This window comes from Anolis sagrei, chromosome 5, assembly GCF_037176765.1.
Source record: "Anolis sagrei isolate rAnoSag1 chromosome 5, rAnoSag1.mat, whole genome shotgun sequence".
In the NCBI taxonomy this organism is placed as follows: domain Eukaryota; kingdom Metazoa; phylum Chordata; class Lepidosauria; order Squamata; family Dactyloidae; genus Anolis; species Anolis sagrei.
Genome location: NC_090025.1, coordinates 15,359,474 through 15,384,363, shown reverse-complemented (window position 1 = coordinate 15,384,363; position 24,890 = coordinate 15,359,474). Strand labels below are relative to the sequence as shown.

Below are 24,890 nucleotides of genomic sequence, written 5' to 3'. Positions count from 1 at the left end.
GTCGGCTGTTAAGATTCTAGAAGTCGAAGTCAAAAACACCTGGAGGGCTGAAGTTTGCCCATGGCTGCTGAATAGCTGCAGCATTCAAATAAATCTAATAGATAAAAAAAAAACCAAATAAGAAGATCCTTGATGGATTTCTGGTATTTGCTGACATGTTGACATTTACTTATGGCATGAGATACATCCAAGAGCCCTGGTCTTCAACTGCCCTATTTATAAGCTGAGGGTTATGGCTTTTTTCACTCTCCATCTGGAATGCAGTCTTTCTTTTTTCCTACTGCCTTCCATTTTTGCAAGAATTATCATATCAAATTAACATATTTTCCAAGGAGCCCCCAGTGGCGCAGCGGGTTAAACCCCTGTGCCGGCAGGACTGAAGACCGACAGGTCGCAGGTTCGAATCCGGGGAGAGGCGGATGAGCTCCCTCGATCAGCTCCAGCTCCTCATGCGGGGACATGAGAGAAGCTTCCCACAAGGATGATAAAAACATCAAAATCATCCAGGCGTCCCTTGGGCAACGTCCTTGCAGACGGCCAATTCTCTCACACCAGAAGCAACTTGCTCCTGACACGACAAAAAATTTTTTTTTTCCAGTGAGCCACGTTGAAAACTAAAGCAGTTTGACACCACTTTAAATCAATTCTATGGAACCCTGTAAGCTGTAGTTTTACATGGTCTAGCCTTCTTCTCTGCCAAAGAGCAATGGTGCATAGCCAAACCACAGCTCCCATGAGTCATGGCAGTTAAAGTGGTGTCAAACTACAGTAATTCTACTGTATATATGTTGTTTCTTTGTATGTCCAAAGCGTGACAGCCTCAGTTTAGTTGCCTTCATTTTTGATGAGAATTCAAACTTGACTTGCTGTAAGGCCAATCCATTTCTTCTTGGTTCTAGAAATGCATGGTGCCAAGAGGAAAGCACGTCAAGCCAACCCTGCCCGAGACCACCTTCCACCTGGAAACTAATGCCCTCATTATGGAAGAACAAGCAGGTCAAGAATAGGGCTCCACGGTCACCTACATACCCATTGCCAAAACACCGCACTTGGAAGGCCATCGTACTCACAAAATGAGGGATCACCTAAGTAAGTAAGTAAATCTCTTTTCCAGCAGCCTATTTTAAATCAATTTTCTTCACTGTCTAAATTCCACACCCATAAGATCTATTGAGCTAAGCTAGCAGTTTCCTACTGCCAGCCAGTTACAGCTGGGTAAGCTATGTGATGGTTTAGCTTCTTCTTCTTTCTAAGCTATTTTCCCAATGGAGAAGTTAGCATTGTGACTGTCGTTTTCACAGGGCTTTGTTTTCAGCATCCTCAGGTCTCAGGTAGGCAGCACGCATGTCTTTGTTGATGGTGTCCATCCATCCTTTCTTTGTACAGGTAGTCACCATTGTGCAATCTCCAAATGCTGATGTTGGTTCTCATGACATGGCCATACCACCGTAGTCTTGCTTCCTGCATTTTCTTGCTGATCGCTTTTATTCCTAGTCTTTGACGGATGTCATCATTTGGCAAATGGTCGAGAAGTGTCAAGCCAAGGGTCCATGTCAACATTTCCATCTCCATTGTGTTAAGGGCTTGCTGGCCAGCACTCTGCCTTGGAGGTAAACAACTGTAGAGTAGATCTTAACCTTGAGTTGTTCAGGCATTTTTGAGTCACAAAGAATGCCAGTATTTATTTATTGTTTCAGGAGTGAACCAAGGGTACAGTTGTGATGTATTTGAGAAAACACAAAGTTTAAAAACTTGGCATTATATGAAATGTCCTTTGACCAGTAGCTGGCCACTTGGGAGTGTTTCTGGTGTTGCTATAAGGTCCTCCATTGTGTGTGATTGCATTGTAATAAGTGGTTTGTGGCTTGCTCTTCTCCACACTCGCATGTTGTGGACTCCAATTTGTGGCCCCATTTCTTAAGATTGGCTCTGCATTTCATGGTGCCAAAGCACAGTCTGTTCAGTGCCTTCCTAGTTGCCCAGTTTTCTGTGTGCCCAGGGAGGAGTCTCTAGTTTGGTATCAGCAATGGCTTGAGGTTCCTGTTTTTAGCCTGCCACTTTTGGACTCTCGCTTCCTGAGGTGTTTATGCAAGTATCTCTGTAGACCTTAGAAAACTATTTCTTGATCTAAGGCATTGGCGTGCTGGCTGATGTCCGAACAGGGGATGGGCCGGAGATGTCACTGCCTTGGTCCTTTCATTATTGACGGCTACTTCCTGGCGGATATCAGGTGGTACAATACTGGCTAAACAGTATAATTTCTCCAGTGGTGTAGGGCGCAGACAGCCTGTGATAATGCGGCATGTCTCATTTAAAGCCACATCCATTGTTTTAGTTCGACACTGGGCATGCGTACTCAGCAGCAGAGTAGCAAAGCGCAAGGGCAGATGTCTTCACTGTATCTGGTTGTGATATGCAGGTTGTGCCAGTCAGTTTTTGAATGATAAGTAGGTATATTTGACTTCAGTATATTTGATATTAATGTCTCTAAGAATGTGTGCCGGCTACTGAAATGAAACATCAACACATGGCATAATTTTGCTTAACTCCAGTCTTCCTTAAATAGGTAGTCTAGGGCAGATGTCACCCACTTTTTTTTCAAGCAGTGCTTCTTGTAAGTCAGAGCACGGTCCAGGGTAACTCCCAGATATTTGGTTATACTGCAATGGTCCAGTGGGATTGGCTTCAAACTACAGGAAATTAGATTCCAGCTGAACATTAGGAAGAACTTCTTGACTGTGAAAGCTGTTCAGCAGTGGAACTCTCTGCCCCGGAGTGTGGTGGAGGCTCCTTCTTTGGAGGCTTTTAAACAGAGGCTGAATGGCCATATGTCAGGGGTGCTTTGAATCCGATTTCCCTGCTTCTTGGCAGAATGGGGTTGGACTGGATGGGCCACGAGGTCTCTTCCAATTCTGATTCTATGATTCCTTCCCAGGTCATCATCATAGATTGAGATGCTTGTCTGAGAATGCCGGGAATTTGCTGTCATTTGTGACCGAACATCATAGAGCATCTACAACACATCTGGGCAAACTTGGGCCCTCCAGGTGTTTTGGACTTCATCTCCTACAATTCCTAACAGCCTCGGGCCCTTTCCTTTCCCCCCTCAGCCAGGCCTGGGCCAACTTGGGCCCTGCATGTTTTGGACTCCAACTCCCACAATTCCTAAGTTTCAGGCCCTTTCCTTTCCCCCCTCAGCCAGGCTTGGGCAAACTTGGCCCCTCCAGGTGTTTTGGACTCCAATTCCCACCATTCCTCACAGCCTCAGGCCCTTTCCTTTCCTCAATCAGGCAGACTTGGGCAAACTTGGGCTCTTCAGGTGTTTTGGACTTCAACTCTCACAATTCCTAACAGCCTCAGGCCCTTTCCTTTCCCCAATCAGGCAGGCCTGACCAAACTTGGGACCTCCAGGTGTTTTGGACTTCAACTCCCACCATTCCTAACAGTGGAATCCATAACATCTGGAGGGAGGGCCCAAGTTTGCCCAGGCTTGGTATAGATTCATATAAATGTAGTTTAACTGAATCAGCATCCTCAAACTACATCCCTCCAGCTGTTTTGGGCCACCTTCCCTTCTCAGCCTCATCCCTGCGCATGCGCAACAGCCACTACATCCCTCACGCTTTGGGATACAGACAAGAGAGACGTCAGGCGGGCGCGAGAGGGAGAGCGCCCAGTACGCATGCGCCTGGGTGTGCGCGCGCGTGTGCGGCCGGTCGCGAGGCGGCGCCCTAATTGGATGGAGGCGAGGCGGGAGCGGGTGCACGTGACTGTCGCGTGCGGATTGCGCAACCCGAGGGGGCGGGGCCAAGGCCAGTGACTCAATCTCTGAGAGGAAAAAGGAGAGTGACAGGATGGAAAAGGAGCAGCAGCAGCAGCGGTGGCGGCGGCTTCAGCTGCTGAAGAGGCTGAAGAAAGAGTGCGAGGTAGGTAGGTAGGAAGGGTAGGCTATTGAGTTATTACTACAACTTCCATCATCCCCCGTCATAGAGGTAATTGCTGTGGGAACATGGGAATTGTAGTCCCTGAGGCCTGGAAGGGGATTACCAATGGCTCACTAAGGTTAGGATGCCTCTCCAGCATCTAGGGTGCTAGGCCCAGACCTCACACTTAGGGGGCCTCTACACTGTGGAATTAATGCGATTTAGAACCACAGTCAGGCACAAACAAAGCACCCCAGACAGATGGCCATCCAGCCTCTGCTTAAAAATATTAATATAATAATTGGTAATGTAATGTAATAATACCAGTGTATTATATATAATATATATGCTACAACTTATGATAAAGTACAATATATATAAATAAAAATGTAATGTTCGTTTGTGGGATTAATATAACTCAAAAACCACAGGATGAATTGACACCAAATTTGGACACAATACACCTATCAGGCCAACGAGTGACCATCACTCAAAAACACTGAAAAACACAGCAGACGAGACATAAAAAGACAAAAAAAATTTATTATTTGAGAACACAAATGCTGGACCACACCAACAACCACCATGTCAGACTACACAGAGAAGCCATTGAAATCCACAAACGTGGACAATTTCAACAGAAAGGAAGAAACCATGAAAATGAACAAAATCTGGCTACCAGTATTAAAAAACTCTAAAATTACAACAGCAAAACAGCAGAGAGGAAACAACCAGGCACATCTTAACACCTCTCAACAAAAGATTTTCCCAGGCTCAGTCAGGCCTTCAAATGCTAATGAAGGTGGTCAGTTGAAACATTCACACCTAGCTCCAGCAGGGAAGAGCTCTTTGCCCCACCCCAGCCATTCCACAGATATATAAACCCATTGTCCTAATTCCAACAGACCTCACTACCTCTGAGGATGCTTGCCATAGATGCAGGTGAAACGTCAGGAGAAATGCCTCTAGAACATGGCCCTATAGCCCGAAAAAACCCACAAGAACCTAGTGATTCCAGCCATGAAAGCCTTCGACAATACACAAAAAAAACCAACATTACAACGCATGCATAAAATCGCATATACACACGCAAACACACATATGTACACATGTACACAAATATATATATACACACACACACACATATATATATATATATACAGCCTGTGCTGGACGGGGTCGCACTCCCCTTGAAGGCGCAGGTTCGCAGCTTGGGTGTGACCCTGGACTCATCGTTGAGCCTGGATCCCCAGGTTTCAGCGGTGACCAGGGGAGCATTTGCACAGCTTCGGCTCGTGCGCCAGCTGCGCCCGTATCTTGGGAAGTCTGACTTGGCCACGGTGGTACACGCTTTGGTCACATCCCGCCTCGACTACTGCAACGCTCTCTACGTGGGGCTGCCCTTGAAGACGGCCCGGAAGCTCCAGCTGGTCCAGCGCGCGGCAGCCATGTTGTTAACCGGAGCGGGACGCAGGGAGCACACAACGCCCTTGCTGTCCCAGCTCCACTGGCTGCCGATTTGCTACCGGGCCCAATTTAAGGTGCTGGTGTTATCCTACAAAGCCCTAAACGGTTCCGGCCCAAAATACCTTGCGAACCGCATCTCGGCCTACGAGCCCACGAGGACCTTGAGATCATCTGGGGAGGCCCTTCTCTCGGTCCCGCCTGCCTCACAGGCACGCCTGGCGGGGACGAGAGAGCGGGCCTTCTCGGTGGTGGCCCCCCGGCTATGGAACTCCCTTCCTGCTGAAATCAGACAGGCGCCTTCCCTCATGGCCTTCCGCAAGGGCCTGAAAACCTGGCTCTTCGAAAAGGCCTTCAACTAAGTGCAATGTTTTGGAATGACCACCGGAATGGACTATGACTATGAGATTGTTATGACCCCAAACTAGACGAAGCGGATTTTTAGTTTAATTAGTTGTTGTATTAGTAAGATGTTGTGTTATGGTCTTGATCTATTGTAAATTGTTGTCTCTTCTATGTTCTGTACACCGCCACGAGTCGCCCTCAGGCTGAGAGTGGCGGTTAACAAGTGCAAATAATAAATAAATAAATAAATAAATAAATATATGCGCAAAACATATACACAGACTGGGCCACATCAACACATGGCAGGGGACGGCTAGTATTATATAATACTAATAGTATAATATACTAGTACTGTATTATTTATTTATTTATTTATGACATTTATATGCCGCCCCTCTCACCCTGAAGGGGTCTCAGAGCGGCTTACAAGAGATATATTACATACAATATATTATATTATTGGCATAGTACAATATCAGTTATAAAGTTATAAAATTATAGTACAGTATAATAATATACAATAACAATAACAATTGTATTAGTAATAATATTAATATATAAATGATATATATTACATGTAGTATTACTAATATTGCACTATAGTGCTCTAGTACAATATAGTAATATATAATACTAATATTGTGCTATGCTAATATATTGTATATTCATATAATACTGATAATTGTATTATAGTGTAATACAATATAATGCTATCAATGATGCAATATAATAATACTGTAATAATGTAATATAAAAGTAAAGGTTTCCCCTGACATTAAGTCTAGTTGTGTCCAACTGTGGGGAATGGTGCTCATCTCCATTCCTAAGCTGAAGAGCCGGTGTTGTCCATAGATGCCTCCTAGGTTATGTGGCATGGAGCACCATTACCTTCCCACAGAAGCGGTACCTATTGATCTACGAACATTTGCATGTTTTCGAACTGCTAGGTTGCCAGGAGCTGGGCTATCAGCAGGAGCTGGGCTATCAGCAGGAGCTCACCCGGCTCCCTAGATGCAAACTGCTGGCCTTTTGGCCAGTAAATTCAGGAGCTCAGTGGTTTAATCCGCTGTACCACCAGGGGGCCTAAAGTAATATAGTAATACTAATATATTGAATATAATTACTACTGCTAATATATAATGATATACTGTATTATAATTGTATATTCGTATATTTTAAGTTGTAATGTTTTTGATTGTGAGCTGCTTTGAGTCTCCGTATGGAGAGATAAAACAGGATATAAATTAAATAAATAAACAAACCTACAGGACTCACAGGCTATTTTAGATTCTATTGTATTTGAACAGCTCTTTTGAATGTTTAGCTTGAATCTTTGCATCCATTGCTCCATCCATTGTGTCCTGGTCTCCAGAGAAGTAGAGAACAAGTAAGGAAGGATGGACTATCTTCTAAAGCAGACCTGGGCCAACTTGGTCCCTCCCATCAGGTGTTTTGGACTCCAACTCCCACAATTCCTAACAGCCATTACTGAACAACAGTTTCCAGCACTTTCCCCTCTACCCCTCTTTTTTCCTCTTCTAAATACATCTGTGATTTTAAAAATCAAATAAATAAAAAGCAAATATTGAGGGAGCAACTCTTCTGTTGTGTGTAAATTTACCTGTGGGATTCGAATTGGACACAACCTCTTTGGGATAATAATAATAATAATAATAATAATAATAATAATAATAAACCTTTATTTATACCCCGCTACCATCTCCCGCAGGACTCGGTGCGGCTTACAAGAGGCCGAGCCCAAATACATCAGAAACAAGAAATACAACAATAAATAACTCATAACAAAGCAAAACAATAACAAAAATCACGATAACCAAGGCGGTAATAATTATTTGCAATACTTTGTTTGGGTGGATACAGGATTACTACCTTAAGGCACTCAGTCACGTGTATACCTCAGTCATGTATTTTCTGTTTCTGCTTTCTAGTCATAGGGAAGTTGTCTCAATTTGAATAATTACCTATAACTCAAAATGCTCTTGATACCTAGTATTTTGTGTAGCATGATCTTTATTTTTTTTAAGTTAATAGTATACATTTCCTATGTCCAGACAGGACCTCAAGACATCTTGTGTTTCCATTCTGCAAACATAAAAGTTTGTTTAGTTACTTATTTTACTGCGCCCTGAGTCGCCTTTGGGCTGATATGGGCGGGGTAAAAATGATATAAATAAATAATAAATAAATATTTGCCTTTAGGGCTGCTAATACTTAGCTTCTAAGTATTTCATCTTAATAAGGCACACCTTGTTCACTGATCCACTGCCAGATTCTATGCATTGTGAGAGACTGATGAATGACAGAAGTAAATATTGTTTAGAATGATATTAAGCCATTTGATATTTTTTAATCTGTTTGCAGATAAGTGACTACACAAGCCAGATGCCTTGAATATTTCGTATTCTTCTACTGTTGCCTTGGCCGATGACTGCAGCACTACTGAAATGCATCACAAACTTCTGAAGAGTGCTCATTACATTGAGCTGGGAAGCTATCAGTATTGGCCTGTTCTGGTGCCTCGAGGAATTCGCCTCTACACTTATGAACAAATCCCAGTATTTCTTAAGGACAATCCTTACATCACAGATGGCTACAGAGCCTACTTGCCTTCCAGGCTGTGCATTAAAAGGTTTGGAATTAATTCAAGTATTTTTGAATTTAAATTGATCAAGTAGTCTACTCTGAGGTTGACACTCTTGTCACTTTAGTTGTGAATTGATAGCATCTAGTTTTAACTATAAATGGTCTGCAATTTAAAATTGTGTTATTTTAAGTATTAGTAGTGGTTGTTTTATAACTTTATATGTGATATCATTTTATACTCATGTACCGTTTATGTTATATTGCATTTGGAGTGCCTTGTAAGCTGACCCAAGTCCCTTTTGGGAGATGGAGGCAGAATATAAATAAATATTATTGTTGTTGTTCTTCTTGTTGTTATTATTGAAGTCATTCTTTATTTTAAAGTCCTTTTGTCCCATTATAGTTAGGTACCATAATTGTATCTATTTGTACAATGCTTAGTATAATTATTTTTGTTTATTAAAACAGATATAACTATTCTGTTTTTTTATAAATCATAGGAATATAATTTAATATAATTCCCACTATGGAATAGTACTTCATTTTGTATTCTTTAAACCTAATTGCTGGTTCAGAAGGTAGAGTCAGAGAAGCCTTGTTATTTCAGATAAACAGAAAATGGAAATAATCCTGTGCCATATACAATGGGATATTGGTATCCCAGGGGGTTGGTTCTAGAATCCCCGACATCCATGAATGTTAAAGGTGTGTTGTATCCAGTGGTACAGTAATATGCCTTTTATAAAATGGGGAATAACTAAATTGAATGACCATCAGAGCCTGAGGATCTGTGAAATGATGGAAGGTCACAATAAGGTATGTCATTGCATAGTGCTTGGTGTGCTCAAAATCAAGGTTTGCATTTCAGATTAAAAAAATATTTTCAAGCTATGGTTGATTGAACCTTTTGACGGAGAACCCATAGATACGAAGGGCCAGCTGTACAGTTGCAGTGTGACCATGCTTTGACTGAGGCAAAAGAGAAGGAGGGATGTAATAGGACATAATTATCTCCTATGCTTCCTGAACTAGGATTCCATTGATTGCATTTATTTTACTAATTATTATTAGTAAAATAAATGTGTATGTGGGTTGTTATAGGTTTTTTCGGGCTATATGGCCATGGTCTAGAGGCATTCTCTCCTGATGTTTCGCCTGCATCTATGGCATGCATACTCAGAGGTAGTGAGGTCTGTTGGAACTAGGAAAAAGGGTTTACATATCTGTGGAATGACCAGGGTGAGACAAAGGACTCTTGTCTGCTGGAGCTAGGTGTGAATGTTTCAGCTGACCTCCTTGATTAGCATATAGTATAATGGCCTGACAGTGTCTAGAGCGAACTTTTATGTGTATACAACTCCTCAGCCAAAAAGGCTTCCAAAGCATTGCACAAGATAAGTGGCACGACTTGGTGTGTGCTTCATGATGATGGTTATTGTCTGCCTGAAGCAACTGAAGGTTATTCCCCAAAAGTTCTGGTGTTAACTAAAAACACAAGGTTTAACTGCTGCTAAACTCCATCTCCCCGTCATGTCTCCACACAGATGGCAGAATGCCAAAGCAACAGCAAGCAGAGAACATTCCCTGAGAACAACTCCCTGAGTTGCCCAAGTAGAAGTTTTTAATTTCTTTAAATACAGAACAGAGCTTTGTGTGTTCAGCATCCCCACGGGACATGGACACACACTAAGCTTTATTAACTATAAAGCAGTTAATGGCAGCTTCTTCGGGGCTTACAGTGAAGTGGGAATTTTCCTTTTCCCCCCAAACCTTATCACAGGTTGCATCAGCCACCATTGAAATTGTCAAGGAAGCAACCGTAGAAGTAGCAATACTTATGTTCCACTTCAAAAAAAGTTAGAAGTGTTCCTGGAAGCCAGGGAAGTAGTGCTGTTTTTACAGAAGCAATGTCTGTACTTTGTTTACAAGACTCCAGCACTTCGAAGATGTAGGAGACATGGAGTTTTCTTAAGAGCAAAAGTGAAGTGATAACTATATGTAAAATATAGAATTGGAAAACCAATTATGAAATTTGTTTGACTGTAAGTCATTCAGTTATGATGCTTTTCTTTATTTTGCAGCCTGTTCATTCTGTCTAATGAGTCGGTCAACATCTGGAGTCACTTATTTGGCTTCTTCCTCTTTTTCACCTTGGGTATATATGACATGACTTCTGTATTGCCTTCGGCGAGTGCCTCTCGAGAAGATTTTGTGATTTGTTCTATTTGTCTCTTCTGCTTTCAAGTAAGTTCTTTTATAACTTGCAGCCTAACTGGGGATGTGTATATGTACATATATAGTGTTCTGTGTGAGGCTCACATACCTGACTTAAAGGAGCTTGGCATCAGTTCAGGAACCTTCTGTACTTTCTTCACTCAGAAAGGAATTACTCTCCAGGCTTCTCAGATTGTGATTCTCAGTATTCTGTTTCTCAAATTTTCTTTATTTTTTAAAAGAAGCATTAAAGAATTTTATACAAGACTATATAATGCCATAAAACAACACAGCAATATTCTATTGGCTTTGCACTGCAATAGAATCCCGGTGATTGATGTTATTTATTTGCTTGCCACCTAGTCAAAGCATGCCAAACTGTTGACTTTTAGATAATCAATCTTTTTTAAAGATCTTATATGTAAGTTTGTTGTTTCCTTACTACTTGTTAATCTTTGTAATTTGTCCTGAGTGATGTGCTGGAATTGTGCAGCACAAGTGTTCCTAATGAAAACACATCTGTCAATTTGTGCCACATTATGGAAGTCATTTTGAATAATGTGTGGGGTAAGGATTTGTAAAGGAGCCCCCAGTGGTGCAGTGGGTTAAACTGCTGAGCTGCTGAACTTGCTGACTGAAAGGTCAGTGGTTGGAATGCGGGGAGCAGGTAGAGCTCCCACTGTTAGCCCCAGCTTCTGCCAACCTAAACGTTTGAAAACATACAATGTAGTAGATCAATAGGTACTGCTCCGGTGGGAAGGTAAAGGTGTTGCATGCAGTCATGCCAGCCACATGATGTAGGAGGCATCTACAGACAATGCTGGCTCTTCGGCTTAGAAATGGAGATGAGCACCAATCCCAGAGTCAGATTTGACTAGACTTAATTTCAAGGGGAAACCTTTACCTAAGGATTCATAGAATCCTGGCTTTCAGTTTGGACTGTCGCAATCCAGACCTACACTGGGGAAACCAGAACACCATATTTCTGGGTGTCATTGCCCTTTGGCAAGAGTGAGCCAAGCCTTCTTCTTTTCAAACCCGCCTCAAGCCATGAGGAGAGGTGAGTAAGAAATAAAATTATTATTCAAAGAGCTTGCTACGGTAATGATGAAAATCCATGGCCCTTCCCTTCTCCAAGCTAGACAGAAGGATAGCAAGTTCTAGATATTCTCTCTACTTTGCCATCGAAGGCTGTGGCTGGCAGGCAGTGGGATTTGGAGCATCTCATACATGGTCAGTTTTATACAGTAACGGTATGTTGCTTTTGTTCTGATGTCAAAAACGTGCAGGATCCTTCACTAATATCATAAGGCTAGGGCACTACTGGATTTTCCCTAGGAAAGCCAGGTTAATACAGTTTTCTAAATAGTATCTTATTGCTTGACTGACATGAAATTAGACTCTGCGGAAATTAATGTGGATTTGTTTGAATGTTTTTATAGGTCTGTATGCTTTGCTCAGTAGGGTATCACCTCTTTTGTTGTCATCGCTCAGAGAAGACAAGTCGACGATGGATGGCATTGGATTATGCAGGAATTTCCATTGGTATCCTGGGCTGTTACGTTTCTGGAGTCTTTTACGCATTTTATTGCAATAATGTAAGTTGGCATTCACGTTAACAAGTGTTGGTTTTCTTTCTTTGTTATGGATATTTCTGTTTGTATTATAATTGCACATTTTGACTAGCAGGAACTATATATAAGTTAGAATGTGGAAACTCTTATAACTTCAGATAAAACTAGTTTCGCAAGAATAAAGGGAAAGAGAAGGGACACTAGAGTTTTGGTCTAGAGCAGTGGTTCTCAACCTGTTTGTCCCCAGATGTTTTGGCGTTCGGCTCCCAGAAATCCTAACAGCTGGTAAACTGCCTGGGATTTCTGGGAGTTGTAGGCCAAAACATTTGGGGATCCACAGGTTGAGAACCACTACTCTAGGGTGACTATAGATCCATCTTCTTAAAAAAAAGAATTCATTTAGCAGTTTTCAAAATCCCACTTCTTTTCAAGCATTTGTTTAAAATGTCTATCTTTCCTCCTCTTAAAAAAAACTGAACAGGAGACAGGTGGTTTTCCCACTGAAACACAAAAGTTGTTCAATGAACAAATGCACCATTACCATTCTAGTGTCTCACAAGTCAAAACAAGACATAATGTTGGATCCAAGTAAATAGAATGCTGAAACAGGCTCAAAGTTTGGCCAGTTTTCAAGAAACAGTTGAGGATAATAAAATTGAGCCAGAATTACTATGGGATCCTCTTAAATGTACTTGTATTTGTTGGGGAAGGTGTGATTTGGTTCAAAATACATTATTACAATTGAAGTTAAATCTTTCAAATAACCTTTGGGAGTTTTCTAAATTGAGGTTCATGTTTTTATGGTTAGATATAATTTTTACTGCTAATTGTTTGTGTAATTTTAGGTCTTTGTTATAATTAGTTGATCAATGTCTGTTTGCTTTGGAATTGGATTGTCATTAATGTATTCATGTTTGTACTTGTCTTGAGACATTGAATGCTTTCCTCTGTGTTTTTTGTGTGTTGGAATCTGTTGCAATTGACTACCTTGACTAGCATTGACTAGCCTTGACAAAGCCTGACTGTTTCCTGCCTGGGGGAATCCTTTTTTGGGAGATGATTAGCTGGCCCTGATTGTTTGCTGTCTGGAATTTCCCTGTTTGCTGAGTGTTGTTCTTTATTTACTGTCCTGATTTTAGAGTTTCTTAATACTGGTAGCCAGATTATGTCCATTTTCATGGTTTCTTCCTTTCTGTAGAAATTGTCCACTTGCTTGTGGATTTCAATGGCTTCTCTGTGTAGTCTGACATGGTGGTTATGAAAGTGGTCCAGCATTTCTGTGTTCTCAAATAATATGCTGTGTCCAGGTTAGTTCATCAAGTGTTCTGCTTGGACTGACTTCTCTGGTTGAATTAGTCTGCAGTGTCTTTCATGTTTCTTTATTCAAGTTTGGGCAATGCTGCATTTGGTGGTCCCTATATAGACAGCTGCATGGTATATGGTAGACTCCTGCAGATGTGAGAGGATTCCTCTTGTATGCGTCATTTGTGGAAATTGCTGCTACCAATATACAGGGTTAGTCAAAAAGCATAGGCCAATAAGCCATTCAATTGAATGGCTTATTGGCCTATGCATTTTGACTAACCCTGTATATCATTTAATCTTGCCAAAGAAGTGGTCTTAGGTACCATTAAGCCCTGCTGTGAGGTAGTGTGGCATTTTCTTAATGTAAAGACATACATATTCAAACCTGGTTCATGAAATATTCAGTATGAACACAATTCAAAGTATCTATACAATAGGACTTTATTCCTTTACATAAACTGAAATTTCTTTGTAGACTGATCTTGCATTCCTCAATCAATTCGTAATGAAGAAGGAAAATAGGTTCATTGGTTTTTGGGCCAAATAATCATATTCGGCATAAGCTCTCTTAATCGGGGATTTGATATATGTAACATTAAATCAAATAGCCTATAGCTTAATGTCAGAATGTAAATAAATGCATATTTGTGTTGTTTTACCTAAGACAACACTTCTCATGGGATTTCTCAGTGGTTTGCTTACTTGCTTACTTGATAATCATGCTAAAGGAGTTAAAGAGAACATATTAATTAAATCCATAAATCATCAAACCTACACATGTAAAGGGCTGACTAGAGATGTTTTTAAACATCATTCTGTTGCTTAGATGTTTTCATTTTATTTATTGTGTCAGGGGCAAACCAAACAGCTATATTGCATTTTTTAACAAACAAACAAAACACAAAGTTTGCAAGCTTGGTAGCTGATTTGATGTCCTTTTTTATATATATAATTTTTTTTATTAATTTTTCAAATGCACATAACATTTAGACTCCATAAGATACAGGGAAAGTGTGGGAACAATCGGTTATAGGACAGTAGGACACTTGGAGTGCCTCTGGTGTTACTATAAGAAGGTCCTCCATTGTGCATGTAGCAGGGCTTAGGTTGCATTGCAATAAATGGTCTGTGGTTTGCTCTTCTCCATACTCGCATGTCGTGGATTCCACTTTCTAGCCCCATTTCTTAAGGTTGGCTCTGCATCTCGTGGTGCCAGAACGCAGTCTGTTCAGCGTGTTCCAAGTCGCCCAGTTTTCTGTGTGCCTAGAGGGTTTCTCTCATTTGGTATCAGCCATTGAATGAGGTTCTGGGTTTGAGCCTGCCACTTTTGGACTCTCACTTGCTGATGTGTTCCAGCGAGTGTCTCTGTAGATCTTAGAAAACTATTTCTTGATTTAAGTCATTGACATGCTGGCTGATACCCAAACAGGGGATGAGCTGGAGATGTCACTACCTTGGTCCTTTCACTATTGGTTGCTACTTCCCAGCGGATGTCAGGTGGTGCAATACCGGCTAGACAGTGTAGTTTCTCCAGTGGTGTAGGGCACAGATGTTGAAAAGGTATTTATTCTTAGCTTCAAACCTTGAGTGCACATTCTATCTTCTGAGAAATTCTCTCTTTCTGTGTCTCTTGACACATACTGACCTGATTTTTTTATTTCTTTTCCAGTACTGGCGTCAAGTCTACTTGATCACTGTCCTTGCCATGATCCTGGCAGTATTCTTTGCTCAGATTCACCCAAGTTACCTCACTCAGCAATGGCAGAGGCTGCGCTCCATCATCTTTTGTTCGGTGTCAGGCTATGGAATCATTCCTACCATCCATTGGGTTTGGCTCAATGGAGGTGTCACTGCCTCTATTGTCCAGGTAAGCTGGGAAGTCCCCAGGCTTGCATCCCAGGTCTGCCTATGTCTGTTCAAAAATACATCCCTTTGACTTATTTCCAGATAAGATGACTCAGACTTCCATCCTTTACCTCACTTATAAAAGAGAATTTTTCCCTAAATTAATGTTTTTTTAAAACATCTGAAGCAAGAAAAAAACCCTCCATAGTGAAAATGGAACAGACTTGTGTTAGGTTGTGTCAAAAATATTTATTTCAGGAAAATAAAAACTAACCTTGAGCACAAATTTTGATTTGGAGCACAACAGTAACAGCATTAGCCATCAGCATGACATCAGCATAACAATGCTAATAGGAACCCTCAGTGGTGCAACAGGTTAAACCACTGAATTGTTTAACTTGCTGACTGAAAGGTTGGCAGTTTGACTCCCAGGAGCAAGGTGAGCTCTTGCTGTTAGCTCCAGCTTCTGCCAACTTAGCAGTTCAAAAACATGCAAATGTGCCGTTAAGGTAACGGCCCTCAGTGCAGTCATGCCAGCCACATGACCTTGGAGGCATCTCCGGACAATACCGGCTCTTCAGCTTAGAAATGGAGATTAGCACCATCCCCCAGAGTCGGACATGGCTAGAATTAACGTCAGGGGAAACCTTTATCTTTATTTATATTTTGTTGTATTTTATGTATGTGTCTTTCTAACAAACAGAGATGTGTAAGATTATGAATTTAAAAGGTCTAGATTGTATTGTGACACTTAACACTTATCTTTTGTTGGAAAAAAATATCTTTTTGCTGTTGAGTGTTTCTAAAAAGGTCTGAATCTTTCTGACCTCCACAATTAACATTGCTTCTTTTTCTTTCAGGAATTTGCCCCTCGTGTGATTGTGATGTACTTGATAGCTGCCATAGCATTTTTATTCTACATTTCCAAAGTCCCAGAAAGATATTTTCCAGGTAAAGCTGTTTACTCTTCATCTACATGGCTGAGGGCACACCACTTGGCAGCTCTTGAACCTTAATAACATTAAATAGGAATCATTATGTTTCTATAGTGAAGATGTTGTGCATATGTGTAGATCTGCTTTGTCATTTATTGTTATTTAACTAGGAGACGCTGATGATAATGACGTTGGTTTTTATTGTTTTTATTGATTCTATTGTGGTTTTATACTGCTTTGATGTTTAATTTGTATTTTGTTGTTATGTGAACTGACTTGTAAACCACCTTGAGTCACCGTTAAGGCTGAGAAAGTCAGTATACAAGTATAATAATAATAATAATAATAATAATAATAATAATAATAATAACAATAATACTTTATTTATACCCCACCACCATCTCCCCAAGGGACTCGGAGCGGCTTACATGAGGCCAAGCCCAACAGCACATCAAAAACAACAAGCAATAATAAAATAACAAGCAATAAACAAAATAAACAATACAATTAATATAACTCATAAGTAGACAATAACACACAAGAGTTTAAAAACCTATGGCTGGGCCAAATGTAATAGTTAAAACTTTAAAAATAAATGCTATAAATAAATAAATAAATTGTCATCTGCTCTGACATCTTGGTATTACTGTGACAAGATGAAGATCTTTATGTAGGGATTGGGAATTCTGGTTATATGCCAAAGTTCATTCCATGTTGCGTGAGCATATACTATTCTGAACACTGCATTCTAAGACACATGACATGTCCCTCTGTTTTCATGGCTTTCAAAATACTTATTTATTTAAAATTATTTTTATTTAAAACTTTTATATCCCAATCTTCTCAACCTCTGTAGAGGAACCGGCTTACTTGCAGTTGTTTTGGAAATTCTGTATAAAAATATGCCTCTAGAAATTCAAAAGACATGGAAGAGGAAAGTGTAGTGCAAGGATATTTCCTTAGGAAGAGTCAATGTTTGTTAGCTTTTCAGAAGTATATCAGGCATCTTTCATGTAGGGAAGGAGCAGAGCCTCATTTCTAAATCACTTAGATAGATATAAATTACTGTCGGTGTGGGATATGTTCCTGGAGTTTGTGTGGATATGTGGAACTGCAGACGATGGCAAACCATACTGAAGCAAAGGATTTCTATCCCAAGGATGCCATCAAGCCATTCTGGAGGACCTAAATATCTAGAGAGGACATATTTCATTGGACATGGATAAGCAAAACTGTAGATCATGGTCCTGTTGATGTAGGGGTTGTGCTGTACAAAATGGGTGCTTGAATACATACAAAGCAGTATCCAGATTAATAAAATATGTGTGGTCTTTTCCTCCCACTTCTTTTTACTAATTTCCTGTGTCTCCTCCTTTTCCAAAGGGCAGTTAAACTACCTCGGTTCTAGCCATCAAGTCTGGCATATCCTCGCAGTTGTGATGTTATACTGGTGGCATCAGTCCACTGTGTACATCATGCAGTACAGACATAGCAAGCCTTGCCCTGACCATTCAACACAATAGCGCACAAAGGTAAGCCGATTTGGGTACAAAAGTTGATGAAGATGAGCTGAATTGTTTTAGGATGGGCCATTTCTCTTTTCTTATGTTTTTTAATAAACATGGACCTGGTGAGACCCCTTAACCACATGTCAACAAAGAAGGATACCTCACTGACTATTGGAAGGTGTCTTGTTAAAGACTTGGAATTTCAGATTACCAGAACCCTTTCTTGAAGACTTTTATTTATTTGATGCTCAAATGTATAACATACTTTTTAAATTAGTTCAGATAATCCAGCTTGTATTGTCTTTGCTGGCTGGCAAAGTTTTCAGTCTTTTTTTTTTTTTTCAAGCAGGCCCAAGCTTTGAATGGGGGACCTCGTTACAAAGCATATTTGCCATACTACAGTAATCTTTCATTTTATTTTTACATTTCTTCCTGAAATATTCTGTATCCTAAAAGTGTTGAGTAAGACCATGGTTACAAAGAACAAAAGTGGTAGATTCCCTGTCCTTCAGTGCACAGATTTTATTATATTTGATTAAAGCATTTATATTTCACCCTTCTCACCCCAAAGAGGACTCAGGGCAGATCACAGAACACATACACAGCAAACATTCGATGCCATTAAACAGACAGGAAGGACAACAGATAGAGGTATATGTCGGCCTTTTCCCCAGCTTTGGTGTCCTGGAGGTTGTGCTCGATTCTAGCCATGGGGGTGCTGTCACTCCATCCTCTATGACGAAGAGCCTTGATCACAGACTTCATCCTTCCTTCGATCGCCCGCATTTTCTGGTATTTCTTTTATGGTGCCGTAAAATACCTCCCTGCTTAAGTGGTGCCTAAATTCTCTACTCACAGCTCACAGCTGTTTTCAAACTGCGTAGGTGGGTAGTGTAGAGTGCCTTGGACCACAAGAAGATCAAACCAGTCCATACTTCAGGAAATAATGCAGTCTGCTCACTGGAGAGAATGATATTAGAGGCAAAGATGAAGTACTTTGGCCACATAATGAGAAGACAGGAAATCTTGGAGAAGAGAACGATGCTTGGGAAAATGGAAGGAAAAAGGAAGAGGGGCTGACCAAGGGCAAGATGGATGGATGGTATCCTTGAAGTGATGGGCGTGACCTTGAAGGAGCTGAGGGTGGTGATGGCCAACAGGAAGCTCTGGCGTGGGCTGGTCCATGAGGTCATGAAGAGTCGGAAACAACTGAACAAATAAACAACAACAGGTGGACAATAAGCTGGGCTGAAGGTCGAGTGCTCACCCCGACCCGGGCTTTGAACTACCAACCTTTTGATTGTATGATCTATTGCCGCTGGTGTTTAACCAGCTGTGCTAAAGCCCAACCCACATAAGATGATGCATTTTCTTTTAACTGTTTCAATCCAAGTCAGAAGTAGTATTTTGTTCCTTGAGCATGATCTTTTCCTCCTGAAATTTGTGTGAAGTTGACAACAACTGTATTTCCACTAGAGGTTTGTCATGCCACAAGATAGATACTACCTCATATCTTCTAGTTCTACTACTTTGCATCTTCTTAGACATGAGGACCCAGCCCAGTTTACCTGTCCGAACGCATCTTCCTTTACGAACCACTGTGAAAACTAAGATCTTCTGGAGAGGCCCTGCTCTCGATCCCGCCACCATCAAAGGGATGAGAGACAGGGCCTTCTCAATGATTGCCCCCTGGTTATGGAACTCCCTTCCTGGCAATATTAGATCAGACCCCCTTCAGAAGGATGGTGAAGACCTGGCTGTGGGACCAACTTTTGGGGCAGTGCAGTGCAGTGCAGTGCAATGAGGCAAAATGGTGCCCTGAGATGGTTTTTAAGCAACTTTTAATGTAGATATACTTGATTTTAATATTTATATATATGTTTATGGTCTTATGTCCTGGCATTGAATGCTTGCCATCAGGGCTGTAGCCAGAAAAAGATTTCGGGGAGGGTTGAAAATTTCAGTGGGGGGGGGGGGGGTGAAACCTGCCTCCTAGCTCACACTGAAGCAAAGAGCACAGCAGGGGGCAGAGCAGCCTTCAATAGCCTGCAGCTCCGCCCCTGTCAACCACCTCCACCAAGTCTGGCCTCCTTAATGAGAGCATTCAGCAACCCCTCCCCAACTTGGTTGCTTCGCTACATCGGCTATTGCTGCAAGTAATGACAGTGTGAATAAATGGTCAATATTTGCTTGAGATAGTGCTTGCAGTTCTGGAGGGACTCATAATTTTTTGCATCTCATAGACTTAGCATGGGGATTTGGTTAACCAGTTAAAATTAATGAGTAAACCAGGGGTGTTTTTTAACCTGAAAAATGGGGGGGGGGGGCTAACCCCCCCCCCCCCCCCCCGGGCTACAGGCCTGCTTGCAATATATATGTTGTGCTCCGCCCTGAGTCCCCTGCGGGGTGAGAAGGGCAGAATATAAATGTTTTAAATAAATGAGGCAAATCCTCACTTCTTCTGTTTTTCAATCTTGTCTTTACTGCTCTCTTGACTTAGATGGCTTCCTTTACAGAAAATAATCATAGTTGGATGCCTTGCCTTTTCAAATGTATTTTCTTTATTTTTAGAATTTTTAGAAGTTTGTGACACTGAATGTGCTGATCAGATGAAGCGCAGCCTAAAGTGGTTGCTCCTATGAATGAATCTTCTCTCCGCTAAGGATGGTATGTTAACAGGCCTTTCCGAGCCAACTGAGCAGGTGTCCAGCAGCCAAATGACTTTCTGTTCAAATGAGGACAGTGAAGGAACTGCAGCACTCACCCTGTATCGGGGCAATAGAGCTGGAACTTATAAATATGTAAATGGGTCACTTTTATTCAAACTACTGATGTACAAAGTTTGGCCTGAAAAGGGTCGGTCCTAATAAGCTGAGGAAATGTTCTCTAAAATGCATGTGCGTGAAGTTCCAGCAATAAGTTCTTATTCTGGAACCTCACCTTGGAATGTGAAAAATACGTGTTGTCTGCTGTACCTTTTTAATGTGTTTTGTGTCCCTGCACTGATATTTGTTGTTGTGAAACTATGGATTCGATGCATTTTTACTGGATTTTTTTTGTACTCTCAAAGAGTATCTGCCGTGACTTTCTTCAGTGGTAACTGAACAAGTTAATCATATCTTGAAATAAGAGTTGGACTCCATTAGTACTTTTAAGCAGAAGGTTGCTCTCCATTATGTCTTTAAGATAAAAGGGACATTTAAAGAAGTAAGACTCCTCACAGGCCACATGCTGCTACATGTTTATGTATTGCTTTTATTTTATTTTAATTTTTCAGGATATCACTTACCTGCTGCCAAATTGTAAGGTAGCCTTTTGTGCCTGGGCAGCCATCCCCTGCCTTTTTCTTTCTGAAGTAGATGGGAACCATGGCAGTAGACTATACTGCACTTCATTTAGTTTCTAACAGTTTGGGATCTGGCTACTGATGTGGCTATCTCCATTTTGATGTTCCAGCTATCACTTCTTTGCAAAATGATAGTGAGCTGGTCTATATGGGAAGCAGAGGTATGTAAACTAGTACCTTACCTGTGGCTTGAATGCTACTGTTAACAAGCACTTGTTCATAACTGTGGGCATTAGTATAGAAGAGGATTAACATAAGGAGTTGCCCCTAAAAAAGCAGCTGATAAATCCATGAAATCACAGGTTGACAATCATTCACACATGTAAGGAGTCCCCAAGTTACGAACAAGATGGGTGCTGTAGGTTTGTTTTTAAATTGAATTTGTATGTAAGTCAGAACAGGTACATTTTTAAAATGTAACTCCAGCCAAATATATAGATAGAGTATAGACAGAGTTAGGTAGCGAGAGAGAGAGAAGAGAGAGAGAGCCTGTGGTGTTTGTTTTGCTATCTGTGCACCTGTTCAGAAGATTTCACCTCACTTTGTGTCCATATGAGAACTGGATTTTGAAAAATTTGGCTTCTTGTGGAATCAAGGATTGGCGATACAGCTATAGTTAAGACACCTTTCCTCCATGACAACCCTTTTAGGAGTGAATTTCCCTTCCAAGGGGTAGATTTATCTCACAGTTGTCTCACCCGTGTTCTTAACTATGAGTCATTTGTAAGTCGGATGTTTGCAACTTGGGGACTGCTTGTATAAACACACAGAGAGATGTATTTCCTTAAGGATCATCTCAAAGATCATGTGCTGGTAGCAGGAGAGGCTAGGGCCAAAAGTAAGTGATCTTCATCCCCTTTTTTTCTTGCAGATTGCTGAGGGAAGAACAAATTACTTATGCAGAAGCTTGCATTTATTGGGTTGTTGTGAGTTTTCCGGGATGTATTGCCATGATACAGAAGCATTATCTCCTGATGTTTTGCCTGCATCTATGGCAGGCATCCTCAGAGGTTGTGAGGTATGTTGGACACTAGGAAAATGGGGTTTATACGTATATCTGTGGAATGTCCAGGGTGAGAAAGAACTCTTGTCTGTTTGAGGTAGGTGTGAATATTTCAATTGGCCTTGATTAGCATTTAATGGCCTAGCAGTTTCAAGGTCTGGCTTCTTCCAACAGACCTCACAACCTCTGATGCAGGTGAGATGTCAGGAGAAAATGCTTCTGGAACATGGCCATACAACCCGAAACACTCACAACCCAGTGATTACAGCCATTAAAGTCTTCGAAAATTCTTGCATTTATTATTTGCAGTTTTTTTGAAATTAGGTTGCCTACCTCCCAATTCCCCATGTACCTTACATAAAATGTTCCTCTTCAAATTCCTTTCCAGTACTGTTTTGCCATGGGTTTCAAGCCAGGGTTTCAAACCAGCCAGGGTTTCAAGAAGCAAGATGACTGCAGAACATGGTGTTCCAACCGTAATATGGCCCACGTTTAGCATATGGGGAAATGCTTTTTGCCTTCCAACATGTTTTAAAGTTATATGTAGCAGCCTACCTTTTGTTTCCTGTTGAACAGCTGTAACATCCTGCATTTTTCTGTATTTCTAAATAAGAAAAAAATTTCTAGGGCATTTAAGTAGCAAGTTGGCATTGAGTTGTGGGGTGGGGCAGTATTGAAACCTGACAATTTTTACTTGAGGAAAAACATCTCCACTTCCTTGAAGAAGTTAAAACACAGGAGAAGCCAAGTGGCTAAAATGACTTCAAGTGAGTCATTTTTATCTTGACTCACTCTTGATATACAAACTCAAGGCGCCTTCCTCCTATGCCTTGTACTTTGCCATGTGAAACGACATTTGGTTTAAGTATTTGTACAGTCAAGCCTCATTCACAATAAAGTCTCTGCACTCAGCGTTAACAAGATCCATACTGCTTATCCCAATTTTCATACTTGTTGTAATTTAAACAAGAGCAGAAAATTATGAATATTGGAGTTGCACGTGTGTCCTAAAGTATCAGGATTGTTGTTGGGCTGATTAATTATGAATAGTATTAATTGTTGACTGAGAAGTTTGCAACCCTAAAAGTTTGTTAATTACTGTATGACGCATGATGAGAACTAGAGTCCCTGTGAGACGAATTATGTATTAATAATGTTCACTGAAGTTAAACTGGAGAATCTTAAATGTTTACTAATGCTAAAAGCAAAACTGATATACTGAAGGTGGAGTAGTGGGGGTTTTATGTTTACAGCTTTTAACAATGCAAGACAGTAAATTCCTTTTCGACCGTTCTTCCCATACCCATTTTTAGTGAAATTAACTACAGCTTAAGGATTTGTTTTTTTTTTATGGTAGAGTGTAAATATATAATGCAGATATCTTGTGTTAAGACAGACTCAACACCTATGAAGGATGTACAACAAAACCTTTTGCAAATACTGTTACATGTGTAAACCAGTTTTTTTCAAATATTTTCTTTAATATGTTAACTGCTCAAACACAAAAGCAACTAACTGCTGTTCAACTGCCTGAAGGAAACTGAATGCAAAAACAAATACATCAAATTTCATGTTTCCTCTATTTTAGGCCGTTTCTGGTAATGTAAACTTTATTAGCCTGTGAACACGTACCAGTATCTGTTGTAGGAGGCTCAATTTAAATGTATCTAACAACGCCTTGCTGTATAAATGGGTTTAAGAGTGCTGCTTCTCTTACTTCTTTTACCCATTTGTTGTCACATGTACAAAGTAAAGTCACAATAAAATCCTTGGTATATACAATCAAGTGCAATTTAATAAATGTTCACAATATGTATAATTTAAAACTTGCCTCTTGTCAATAAACAGGTTCATGACAACTCTGGCTTATTGTCTTTCTGCAGAAACAAGCAAACTGTCAGGCAGCCAAAGCATTAGAGAAAGAGGGACTCTACATAGATAGGTAGGTAGGTAGATAGATATCTATATGGATGTGAATGCGAGATCCTCTTGTCATTGACATATGTATGTATGTATGTATGTATGTATGTATGTGTGTGTGTGTGTGAAAATACAGCCCTTATGGGCACAATGGCATCTCATTGAAATCACATGGTGGAGTTACAGGACCTATGGTTTGGAGGAAGCAATTGTTAGTCTGGCTAAAATAGCTTGCTATTTTCATGTTCCAAAGTATGATATCAAGCTAGATGAGGGTAAATGAGCTTAATCCTTCAAAGCTAGGAATTGAGCTGTGACCATTTCTGAATGGACCAGAACCTTCTCCTTTCCATCCAATTCCATGGAAGCAATCTCTGCACTAAATCTGTGTGTACTGTCTATAATTGACTGGATGAGGTTAAATTAAAACTTAATCCCAACAGAAGGGCTCCTGTTTAGTCCTAAGGCAGATCTGGAAATAAATGTGGATGGGGTTCCACTCCCCCTGAAATCCCAGTTCCACAGCTTGGGGGTGTGCCTGGACTCAGACATGAGCCTAGATCAGTGTTTCTCAACCTGGGTGTCGGGACCCCTGAGGGGGTGTCAGAGGGGTTGCCAAAGACCATCAGAAAACACAGTATTTTTCTGTTGGTTGTGGGGGTTCTGCGTGGAAAGTTTGGCCCAATTTTCACGTTAGTGGGGTTCAGAATGCTCTGTGATTGTAGGTGAACTATAAATCCCAGCAACTACAACTCCCAAATGTCAAGCTCTGTTTTCCCCAAATTCCACCACATTTAGGCATATTGAGTATTTGTGCCAATATTTGGTCCGGATTCATCAATGTTTGAGCCCACAGTGCTCTCTGGAGGTTGGTGAACTATAACTCCCAAACTCAAGGTCAGTA

General features: G+C 40.8%; 1 protein-coding gene across 2 annotated transcripts; it reads left to right on the top strand.

Annotated features, from left to right (window-relative positions):
• The first annotated feature begins 3,756 nt into the window (after nt 1-3,756).
• On the top strand, nt 3,757-23,925 carry PAQR3 (progestin and adipoQ receptor family member 3). 2 transcript variants are annotated; one of them, XM_067468573.1, is made up of 8 exons: nt 3,757-3,926; nt 8,115-8,382; nt 10,418-10,580; nt 11,993-12,148; nt 15,099-15,296; nt 16,135-16,225; nt 17,593-17,741; nt 20,289-23,925. In XM_067468573.1, exons 2-7 carry the CDS (start codon nt 8,198-8,200, stop codon nt 17,730-17,732), a joined length of 933 nt encoding a protein of 310 aa, XP_067324674.1. In that variant the 5' UTR covers nt 3,757-3,926; nt 8,115-8,197; the 3' UTR covers nt 17,733-17,741; nt 20,289-23,925. The 2 variants fall into 2 exon arrangements, with proteins under 2 accessions (XP_067324674.1, XP_067324673.1); XM_067468572.1 differs by having other exon boundaries at nt 3,758-3,926; nt 20,298-23,925.
• The last annotated feature ends 965 nt before the right edge of the window (nt 23,926-24,890 follow it).